The sequence below is a fragment of the Frieseomelitta varia genome, unplaced genomic scaffold (genome assembly GCF_011392965.1).
Source record: "Frieseomelitta varia isolate USP_RPSP 00005682 unplaced genomic scaffold, Fvar_1.2 scaffold_221, whole genome shotgun sequence".
NCBI lineage: Eukaryota > Metazoa > Arthropoda > Insecta > Hymenoptera > Apidae > Frieseomelitta > Frieseomelitta varia.
The window spans coordinates 251,267-262,994 of NW_025109948.1; the positions used below are offsets into that span (position 1 = coordinate 251,267).

Genomic DNA, 11,728 nt, shown 5'->3' on the forward strand with positions numbered 1-11,728 from the left:
AAAAATCGTTGCTCGTTAGTTAATGTCGTCGTATTGTTGTACATAAATATGTATCGTTGAAGAAATTCCCGTGCGTGGGGGAACTTGCGAGCTCGCGTGGACGATCGCACGAACGTTCGTCGATTGAATTTTCGATATCTTCGATTGACATACGCGCGCGATCGATGGAAGATCGGTGAATGAGTCGAGAAAGACAGAAACGAAGCGATACGAGAGAAATGCATGCGACTCGTGTATCGTCGTTCGCGGAACGTTCGTCGATTTTTCAACGTTCGAACTTTCTCGAAACGTTCGACGAACAACGATCTCTGTTTAATTAGAATTAACGCGCAGAATCCTCGCCGCAAAGCGTAGAATTAGCACGCGCCTCGGGAATCAAATCGAATCGAAACGTCTTTTTTCTATCGAACACTTCCTCTATCGAAAGAGGGAATCACCGTAACGACCAATTATCGTCGTCGCATCGCCAACTGAATTGCGACGTTCCCGTGTGGATACCACCGTGATCACTCGCTCTTTTTTCACGTCCATTGAAAATTAGCCTAAATACGTATAACCGGATGTCATGATCTGGCGAATCTGGAGGAATATTGTTCAGCGTAACTGCCACGCACACAAGCCGAGAATCTACGCGCAGACGTATTTGTGCAAGTACAATAAAGAAGCATGTTGCCGTTTTTTTCTTTTTTTTTTTTTTTTATATACATATACGTCCTTCGTGTCACATTAAAAATCGACGATTCCGCAAGCTAAATTGTTCTTTCAGTGTCATCTTCCCTATCAACTGCAGATTAAATCGCGACGCATATTTGAAGCGTACTGTAAAAGAAAAACAAAACTCTGTAATATCTTCAAGGAAGATAGCAAAGAGAAATTGATATATGAAAATCAGATTACGCTACAGGATATATTGGATCAACTTCATTATTCAGATAATTAATGTACAAGATGTTAAAAAACGAAAGACTTACTTTCATGATTTTATTAAATATTTCAGTGTATGAATCGATATATATATTCTTAACAGATACGAAAATGAAAATCGTAGTTATATTCTCGAACCTGACGCGAATTGTACGCGAAGAAAAGAAAAAAAAAGAAAAAGAAAACGGAAACGTGCTTCGTCCAGTCAAAAAAAATCTCTGACTTCACACGTCAAGACACCGATGCTCTCGCCTTACGTCGATCCTCATACGCTCAAAACGTTTCGTCTCTCCTCGAAAGGGAGAGAGAAACAAGAAATACGAACGATTTACCCCTCTTCGCCTCTTTCTTTTTCGACTACCGTGTTCTTTTCTACGACTCGTCCTTTTACGACAAACGATCCGGCATTGGCAGGCAAAATTCTCGAGCCAGACGAAGAAACAACGCGACGAAACCCTTTCCCCGGGTGCAAGCGATTCGATCGAACGAGAGAAAGTGAGAGAATTAACGAATGTACATAATCAGCATGTCGCGAGGTCCGTGTAAATCGATTGTATTTTAAGTTCACTGTATAGGTGATTTCATATCAGAACTCCATATCGTCTAACTAACTCGTATGTATATACTACATAAAGTTTCGATCTGAATAAACTGTTTAACTGTCCGAACCGAACGTTGCTTTGAATCACCTTCCCCCCCACCCCCTAAGGCCATCCCGGCTCTGTGATACTTCTTTATATTCGACCGTCGAGATTACGCTCGAATTATTAAAACAGAGGCAACTTTGATATCTCCGAAACGTCAGAGGTTACAACAGCCGAATAAATGTATAGCAAAAACTGCGTTCGCTGCATAAATGCATATGTATGTATATCTGCGGCTGTAAGGACAAAAACGCCGCGCGTCACAATTTCGAAAAAATCTGCGTTTATTCGTCAACTGAATTGCAGATGACGAAAAAGTGCATGAAAACGAATATGGAGTTAGCGTTGAGAGAAAGCAAAGAGATATTACTATGATGTTATGAATTTTAATTGATTTTGATTCTGAAAGTGACGTAAAATTGAAAGATGATATCTCGCAAGTGAAAACGCGTAACATATTTTTCTGTACAACCATGCAGGTATACGAAAGTGAAATTATGACGTCTGATGGACTTGAAAAATCATATTTTTGAAAATTTACTTTCCGTGTAACGTTTTAACTTTTAATGTTAAATTTTAGTGTTATATTTTTGAAATAACTGTTCCCCTTAGGTTCGATTGACAGTTTCAACTGTATGTAAGTTACATTTCGATGTAAAGATTATTAAGGTATAGATTTTTAATTTTTAGTATACAATTAATATTCGAAAAAAACCTGAAGAAAAGCAACCTCACTCTCTATCGCGAAGGATTTCCCGATCGAGATTCCCGAACCAGTGAAGAGAGAAGAGAAATGTAATTCCACCTCTCGACTCGCGATCGTTAAAATGTCGTTTGGCATAATCCGAAATTTATAAAAGCTTAGAAAGAAGGGACACGCCGCGAGGGAATGGAAAGAAAAATTCAACTTAGGGATTGCGACGAGGGAGTTGACAAGATCGAATTTCCTGATTTGCCAGATCCTTCTTCGATTAACAGAGGGCCACGCTCCCTCCTCTTTTGGAACGATACGTTTCAACCTTATTTGCGTTTCAAACCATAGGTTCGCGCGAAAAGGGACGTTTTTGTTGCGAGGATAAATTCACGGTAAAATACAGAGAGAAAAGGAGCCAGAAATTTTACAGCACGATGGCAAGAGGTATCATAAAAATCGCTTAAAATGCAACCACTGTGAGAAATCCCTGGCGTACCCTCTAGTATCCCGGGGAAAAAATGGAAGCAACCTGTACCGAATTTTAATCTCTCCTTGTATCATATTTCGTGTGCTTACGTGAAACTCTACGTACGTATGTACGGTACGTACGGTACGATGGAAGAACATCTTGGAAACACCTTTATCGATGTCCTCGAACACACAACCACTGAGGATGTTTCACTGCAGTTATCTCTTTAAAGAGACAGACAACCCTAAGCTAAAAACAACTGAAAAGAAGCAAAGTTTCGCGAGTAATTTTTTCAGAGTGCGGATTTTCGTGTCGGAAATTTAAAATTGCAAAAATGCACAGAATGCTGATAATATGAAAATGTGTATAGTAAAGTATAGTGTTACATACGTAGGTTCATTTTCTTCTTTCTTAATTTTGTTCAGGAAAATGTGAGTAGTTTCTTGTCTGGTAATGAAATATCATAAACGTTGCAAATGTCGAATAATTGAAAACTCTGGATGCTTCGTGAATGTGATCTTTTTTCAGTTTTGTAGTTGAATTCTTTTACGTTGAAATGTTTAAAAAAAAAAAAAAAAACCCGGCAGATTCATTTACTAGTAGACCGCGGATTTTCATGCATTTTGAAATTTTTATGAAGATAACTATAAAAATGAATGCTAAGTACCTTGAATATTTTATACGTGTATTTTTGCATTTTATGCATTTAAACATTCTCTCATAAATGTATAAAAATCCTACATTCGAAATCTTATTTTGTCGCTACAAAATACGTGAAACATCTAAATATTTCTACTAATTTACAAAATTACGAATAATTTATTTCTTATAATTTACAAATAGAAATTTCTTTTTACTCTTTTCGGTATCTCAGTTATTCAATCATACATAGACATTTAAAATTGTTTTCTATGAGAATACCTCTTTCGATCTTAAATTTCCTATCATTTCTATAATAATTGAAATTGCTGAAGATTCGTATATATTTCTGTTTATGAATCAATAGAAATATTTTACTTAAAATGTTCCAGTTCCTCGCAGCGACACGAATAACTACTAAATAACTTCGTAACATTTTAACTTGGAAAAAATTCAAACGTAAAGCTAACAATCATATTTATGTATCTCAAAAACATTAGAATTTTTCACTTAATAATTACGGATAAAAAAAAATTCACAAAACTTTACTTATTTTTGAATGACTGAGGATGGCCTGACCCCTTAAACCTATTAAGGCCTAACATTCTATTCGTAATTCACAATCTACTCAATCTATTTTATTATAGTCTATTCACATTGAGAATTTCCTTTTTTTAATTAAAGCTATCGAAGGAAATTTTCAATATTCTCTCAATGTTTTCAATCATTGTGCCTTCCTCCTAAATGCGATAATTTCACGAAAAACTCTCAAAAAAAGTAAAACATTTGAAATTACTGCTTGATCCTTGATAGATTAAGAATAATATTTCCATTTTCCATAATAAAAAGCTGAGAACCAGTGTTTTATAATTTTATTCGCACATTAGGGTTTCTTAAATTCACGAGACGAAGACAAACGACACTATAACACGCAGATTTACTTTGTACGATGTCACAATATTTTTGGTGGCCTAAGCTAAATTTCCTCTTCGGTATTCGTCGAATCGTCGGACGATTTGACTCCAGATGGTTCGACCTCATCTGACTCGTCGACCAATATACTCTGAAGCTGCTTCCGTAGCATCGTTGACGTGTTCACAATGCAATTCATTATGGTAAACACCGCGTGATTGTACTTCTGTATCATCGTGTGCTTGAACTTGTTTACGCGAGGCAATTCGATCTGCGAACGCGTAACAATTTCTATGGATAGGTAGGGGAGCGTTTACAGTTGAAGGATCAATGGAAAACAGGAGGAACGTTGAATTTCAACGAAGATTTGTTTTTTAATACACATGTAATGCATTAATCCCTACGTAGGACCGTGGCTGGTCACAAAGAAATAAGAAAACTGATTTTCTAAATTGGACCATGCCTATTTTTCATCAAAGAATAAATGATTCTAAGAAGAATTTTACAACATAAATTAATTAATTCTAGAAAGAAAGAAAGAAAACTAATATTTCTAATCTTCTAAAATTTCAGCTTAAAAATACTCCTTTTCCAAAAAAAAAAAAAAAAAAACCATTCTCGATATGTGTCTTGGACAGGAGATATAACTTACCCTACTTTAAAAATCACACTCATAAAGTTCCAAAATTTACCTGTCGAACAAAAGTTAAAACTTATATAAATTAAAGGCAAAATTACACAAAAAGGTCGTCACTATGTAATTATTCTTATTTCTTGCACTCTACCATTTTCATGTCATTAAATATGACGTAAAATATGAACTACCTCCTACTAAAAGTTGTCACGTAAATCAACGTAAGTGTAAATAAAGACTATGGTCCAATTTAAGATCCAGTCCAAATTAGAGAACTTTTCTAAATGTAAAACTCAGAAAATTTCAATTCTCAATGCAAGCTGTGTGACAAAGAGTATACGAAAGGAGCATGCGAAAAACTCAAAATTCATCCCTCTATAAAATAATCCCCCTATTTCCCTATTGACCCTTCATTTGTCAAGCTTCGTTCGTCACGCGTTACTACTTCTTTCTGGTCAAGAGCGGGAACAATCGTGGCCACTATCCTGCGATACAGGTCCTCAACATCGGAGCTGCTTCCCCACAAACCCTCGTAATTCGTCCAGCAAAAGAGACCAGCGACAATGCCGCTCTTCAAGAGGAAGAGCAAAAACTTACATAATTTTTGACCCGGCGACTTCGGCAATGCCTTCTGAGGACAATCGCAGAGCTACGCAAAGGTACACACAACGTTACTACAATTTATGGCCTGGCTATCGTTCCTTCGGTAGAATAGTACGAAGTTTGCGTACGTGACTCGAAAGAATATCAATATTTGAAGGTTTTTAAGAACAAACGCCGGCTTCCGCGCTGTATTCTTGTATTTGCGTTGAGAATCGAGAGAGACCGGTGTGCTCGATTCTTGTTTGCTAACGCAGTGCGAATAAAATCGCGACGGTGAAAATCGAGGAAAAATAGAAATTAAAAAGTAATGAAAAACTCGCGAAAAGAAAATTGAGTTGATATTTCTAACTAAACGGATGTTAACCGGAATCCCGTGAATTTCGCCCTTGAATTTAATTTTTACTGCCAATGGAAAAAATAATTCGCAAGGCCAAACTGATGTGACGTAGATTCTACAAAATTATAAAAATTTAGTTTTGATAATTACAACATTGGAATCAAAAAAGGAAAGTGTTAACATATTCATAGACGACGATATATATAAGATATAAACGTGGTACGTGTATATGTGTGTGTGTGTATGTATATATACTTGGAATACCATTAATCTAAATACTATTCTGTGAAATATTACTATTTGAAATATAATTTTAATGGAATACTTATTGCCCAATACTATTTCCATATGTAACTACACACGTGAGAAAATAAAAATATTTATATTCTATTTACTATTTCTCCCCAGCCCTGGTATCTGACAATAACTCGAAAAGAAGAAAAAAAGATATTGTACATCTCGATTAGTTAAATTAGCTATAAATTCTTGTAGTTACTCGACTGAAGATTTGTAAATGGCGGAAAGCTACTACTTTGCCAATCCTAATTCCAATTACTCTATTCCGTTACTCTATCCTATCCCTAATAATTAATTCTAAGCTAATGCAAGCAAAAATTTCTGACTCGCGCGCTCGGAATTTTTCGCAAATTTTTCAAAAATGATATATATATATAGATCACAACAACGGATACGTCATTATTCGGCACTGAAAGGGTTAAGCAAACTGTCGCAGCAGGCAACGGGGAGAAAATGGAAAGCAGGCGTGCAAAGAAGCTTCTGAAAAAAAAAAGAGGAGAAAAAAAAAAGAAAGAAGAGGAGAAGATTTGTCGACGTTTACGAAACCCTCGAGAATATCCGGCTCTCTGTTCGACGAGTAGACCCTAGAGTCTGCTAAACGCGACGATGTTCTCGACCCGTGAGGTCACGTACGTACGTGTCCCTAACAAGTACGCGAACTCTAAACTGTCCTCCTCCATTAGAGACTCATCGGCCTCTCGCTATACCTGTGTACACCGAACTGTCGGGCTAATTCCAGGTAAACGTAACTACATATCGACCAACCAATTCCGGTTACAGGTGCCCAAGCACCGTCGTCGTCATCCGCCGCTGCCTAGACACGTCGATATCGCGCAACGACTCCAACTCCCGCGCCACGAGAACGCGTCCGCGTGGCTTAACGCCAAAGCTCTCCTGTTAACGTGTCGATTCAACCTCTGCACAGCTAACGGAATCTCATTAACGATAAATATATCCGGTTCGAGTGTGTACGCGCGCGCATTCGTCGTGTTCAAACGCACTCGCTGCCTTGTTTTTTTGATGAAGGAAATCGCGGTAAGGCAGACACAAGACGGAGTAAGATGGCCATCGTGTTATGTTATGTTTTGTGATTGCAATGATGCGATTTCCAGTCGCATCGTATTTGTACATAGTGGTGCAATCGGAACTGAAGATTTATTTACGTGAAAAAAATAAAGGAAAATTTATAAATAGGACAACATTTTTTCGAGAAAATCGAGAAAAATTGAAAATGCCCAGCCTGTATTTGAAATTTAAATCGCTTCGAATGCGATTCGATAGTCTCCTCAAAATCTTGGAAGTCTTGATCGTTTTGAACGTTTTGAAATTCTTGAGACATTTTACTTTTTGATCAGATCATTTAAATTAATATAATTTTTCACTTCACTTTTCAATTAAATTAGATTAGATAACTTTAATTTAAACAACGTACACGCTACCATTGTACTAAACTCTATTGCAAATCTCAAGACTTTTCAGACGTTCGAGAATTTCATATTTATTATTATTATTCAATCGTAGCCCAATAATAAGATGAACGATTTACTCACAAATTAATTTTTACTTCTAAAATGCTAAAAATACTATCTTTTTAATAAAAAAAAAAAAAAAGTTACACTTGTTTTCGTTTAGCGTGGCCATCTTACCCCTACGTTCCCTAGCAAACAATCGTTCGGTTCACCTTTGGCGGACAAGTTCTTTGCATGTCTTTCCGCGTGCAGATTTTAATGGGGACCGGCCTCGGCGTCCAGTAAGACGAACCTGAAGGACAAGGCTGCATCACTTCCGCCTGAACGAGCTTCTGAATCCTCTTCGGTCTTATGCATGTCTCCGGATTGGACAAGTTGATTGTCTGTGCTACACACTTCGTTCCTCTTTTCATCGTTCCTTTTAGTTTTCGATGCAGCTTCCTTCCTTCCGATACTTCATCGAGACGAGAAATGATCTGCCAGAAATTGGAAGTCGAACGACAAAAGATCTTTCAATAGACCCCAGCCCTACGCTCTGCGCCGAAGCACGACTATCAACCCTCTTAGTGCCTTACAAGTTTTCCGTGTAGCATTGTACGTGAAAATTAAAATCGTTGATTGAATAGATCTTCTCGAGCCGAAATTCGACAAGATGTTTCTTTCTCAGTGGAAAGTATTTTTCATTTTAGAAAAATAAAGTGTCATTAGTAGACTGCATTATGGTTATTATGCATTTATGGGATATTTAAAGGCGTAAAAATAAGCAAGAATACAAAGTACTCTATTCTATATTTTCTAATTAGCATGGAAATAAGACGATGTGTAGAATCAAATTCTCTCACACGACGCTTCGTTTTCAAGAAAATAGACTTTGAATTAAATTATAATAATACCAAAGTGAACGAGAAATGATTAATCGATAGAAAGTTATAGAAAAATTTTATTCTGCGTCTTATTTAAGAAAATAAAATTTCAAAGTCTATCAAGGCAATTTTAAACATAAACGAAGCTTTAAGCCTATTCTTCTCTATTCAGTTTCTACTGTAGAATCATTCTTTTCTCAGTTGAATTACGAGTAATTCCATAATAGATATTAGCAGAGAGAACAATTTTTGTTGTTGTGTAAAAATAGCTAGATTCTTCTTCTTCCTAAGTTACATTTACAAAAATATAAATTTTTATAAAAATCTATAGTCGTTATACGTGTTAAAATTGTAAAAAAAAAAAAAAAAAAGACATATCGGCTCAAGATATTTGTCGGAAAAATCACAAAACTGATACCTATATCGGCTCTTGGACGATAAGAGGGTTAAACAACGTGGGCTAGAAAATTCCTCAGGTACGTTGCGTGAACATTTTTCTTAACCGCGATTCCTCCGCGATTTCGTTTACAAAGTTACAAAATTTCCAAAGGATTCACTTTGCATCGCATAACCTCGAAACTTACGACGTTACGAATTTATCGAGGGAGATGGTTGACAACGCAAAGTACTTTGCGTACACCACGGAAGAATTTTCTTTAATGGTTTGCCGAACGTGATTATTCCAAGCTTCCTAAATATTCGTCGTGTTTCTAATCAGTACATGTCGCACGAATTTTGACCCATATACGAACGGGGAAACTTCATGATCGTCTTTATCTATCGATTCGTCGCGAACTTTAGCTCGATACTAATTGCTGCAACTTCGCGAACGATGCTCTCTGAAAACGAATCCTTTCGCTACGACGATTCATACTGTCAGTGGAATTATTTATTCATTTCAAATTAATTAAAAAAGAAAATTATTTGAGAGTAATATGTACGTGTCTCTGTAGATTTTGATTATAGTATCAATTTTTCAAAGAACACTCCATGAAACATTACAAAATGTATACGTGTATAAATAATATTTAAAAAAAAAGAGAAAGTGAATGAATCTAATAAACGAATAATTTTGAATTTTATCTCTTTATCAACGCACATAATATATATACACACACACACAAATGTGCTTCCGTTGCAAGTGTTCAAACAGCACTTTCAAATACATATTCGGTGTACACGTGTCCAACCGTGAATTTTAATCTGTGAAAGCACAGCGCTGTTCGACTCGCGTCGGCAAAGGAATCTTTGTATCGTTTGATCAACTATCAAGAAGAGGATAGAACTCGTGAGAAGGAGAAACGGGGGGGAGGGAAAGGGGGAGGGGTCTGCCGCGGAGGGAACGTCGCAGATAGAGAACCCCTCGCGACGTGTACGAAAGGTGGTGTTATAAAGGCCGCTCAGTCAAGTTTCGCTCGCGAAATCCACGTTTCGGTTCTTCCTCCTTTCGTCGCTGATAACAAAGAAGTTACAAAAGAGGTGAGATTACAGCGGCACAGGAACGAAAGAGAAACACGTGGGTGAGAAAGAGCGAGAGCAGGCGACTGTAAGGGGTCCCTTGGTTGCTTGATGAAACGCAGTTTTCCAACGTGAGATCCCACCAGCAACAGCAACGCCGTCAATTTCCCGTTGCTACGCGTTCGCCACGAGCGAACCACGGCAACCTCCAGCGATTCTTTATTCATCAACGCCATTGGAAAAATTCGTGAAATTTGCATCTGACGAGCTCGTGCATTCTTTATGTTTATCCGCCCCACGCTGGCTGGCCTACATTCCCGTTAATAAGTATCGGAACGCTTTCTGGTTTTCGTATGAAAAACGCGATGAATAATTAATTTCAATTATCGATTACTTAAGAATTAATCTATTCAGGACCGGAGTATAGTTTATCGCAATCCTTCGGAATCTCTTGAAATTCCTTTCTCGCGGTCTCAACGTTCGGATCCAGAACTTCGTAATGTGAATTAATCAAGAGAAAAATTGCAAATAACGCAACATCGGCCCTGAGAAGTTATCGCACCTACAGATGAGATTATAATGTTGAATTTTTCTTTACATATCGTAACATGATATTACGTTACGTTGAATACGTATTTTTATCTATAGTTTCGAATCAGACAACAATACTTAAATAGCCTTCAAATCATCCCCCCCCCCCCCGTTTTTTGAAAATGTCCCAACACTTACGAACGTCAACGTATGTATATATCCTGCCTCGTTTCCTAAACGATGAACTCTTTCTCGCCGTGGATCGCGCCATCCTCGCTTCAATTTCTTATCGCGCGAACACCTTTCTATCCGTGAAAGTCGAGCCATCAGGCTCGAACGCGTACGCGTGGTACGTCCCTTCGAAAAATGAGTTAGAGTCTACGGGCAAGCGGAAGAAAAACGACGCGCGAACGTAACCGCGATGCGTAATAAATACGTCGGTGACGTTAAAATAGTAGCGCGTCGTACAAGAGTAACCGAAGGAAGACGTTTGACATCCGACGGCCGTTAAAAAACCGACTCGTGGGAAATTTGTTCGCGGTCGCGAGCGGTTTGTATCAGCCGCTGTTCGCTCTCACCGATCCACCGTTATTCGACGGACATACATCACTTTTATCGCGAGATTCCACCGGCCCGATATGCTTATTAATAGACACCCGGCACTCTTGGTGCTCGCACGAAAAATATGGTACTTAAACGGTGGAATTCTTGCTGAAGAAAAAAAAAAAAAAGAAGAGAAAGCAAGAACGAGGAAGGAGAAAGGGGCATGAGAAAAACGAGCACGAGCACGAAGGAAGGGGGAAAAAAAGAAAAAGCAGAGGAAGGTACGAAATGAAAAGGTCGATCGCGACGCAGGCTGGGCTATCTTGCCCCACAATAAATGCATTCGTTCCGGATCGATGGGGCAAATAAATCAAACGTTAATAAATCAACTTTAACATTCCGAGCGTCTCTCGTTCTATAGCCGTTATGCCCCCGCTCGATAAAAAGAAATCGAGACAGAATCGCGTCAAACATCGTCATCGATAAACCGAATGGAATTGCCGATTGATCAAATTTGCTCGATAAGCACGACCTTTTGTCCATCGCGTCTATTGGCGGCTCGATAAATTTGACAGGAAAATAGTTAACGAGATCCCCTCTTTTTCTCCGTGAAAAACTATATTCAACTATAACGATGTAAATTTCGAATTACGTTAACGCAGAAAGAAAAAGATCTTGTCTTTATGTCCAGCGGCTGGAAGTTTCTGTTTC

General features: G+C 37.9%; 1 protein-coding gene across 1 annotated transcript; it reads right to left on the reverse strand.

Moving 5' to 3' along the window:
• Window positions 1–4,346: 4,346 nt before the first annotated feature.
• On the reverse strand, window positions 4,347–8,035 carry LOC122527516. Its single transcript, XM_043651774.1, has 3 exons — window positions 7,835–8,035; window positions 5,362–5,565; window positions 4,347–4,553 (listed from the first exon to the last, which is right to left on the reverse strand). Exons 1-3 carry the CDS (start codon window positions 8,033–8,035, stop codon window positions 4,347–4,349), a joined length of 612 nt encoding a protein of 203 aa, XP_043507709.1.
• Window positions 8,036–11,728: the final 3,693 nt, after the last annotated feature.

What these genes read in the sequence shown, in the direction of transcription:
- LOC122527516 (XM_043651774.1), bottom strand. Translation starts at nt 8,035, where the DNA reads ATGAAAAGAGGAACGAAGTGTGTAGCACAGACAATCAACTTGTCCAAT. An exon ending in AAAGAACTTGTCCGCCAAAG is followed by an intron (nt 5,566 to 7,834) that starts GTGAACCGAACG and finishes ACCTTTGCGTAG; the next exon opens with CTCTGCGATTGTCCTCAGAA. An exon ending in CCGCTCTTGACCAGAAAGAA is followed by an intron (nt 4,554 to 5,361) that starts GTAGTAACGCGT and finishes ACGCGTTCGCAG; the next exon opens with ATCGAATTGCCTCGCGTAAA.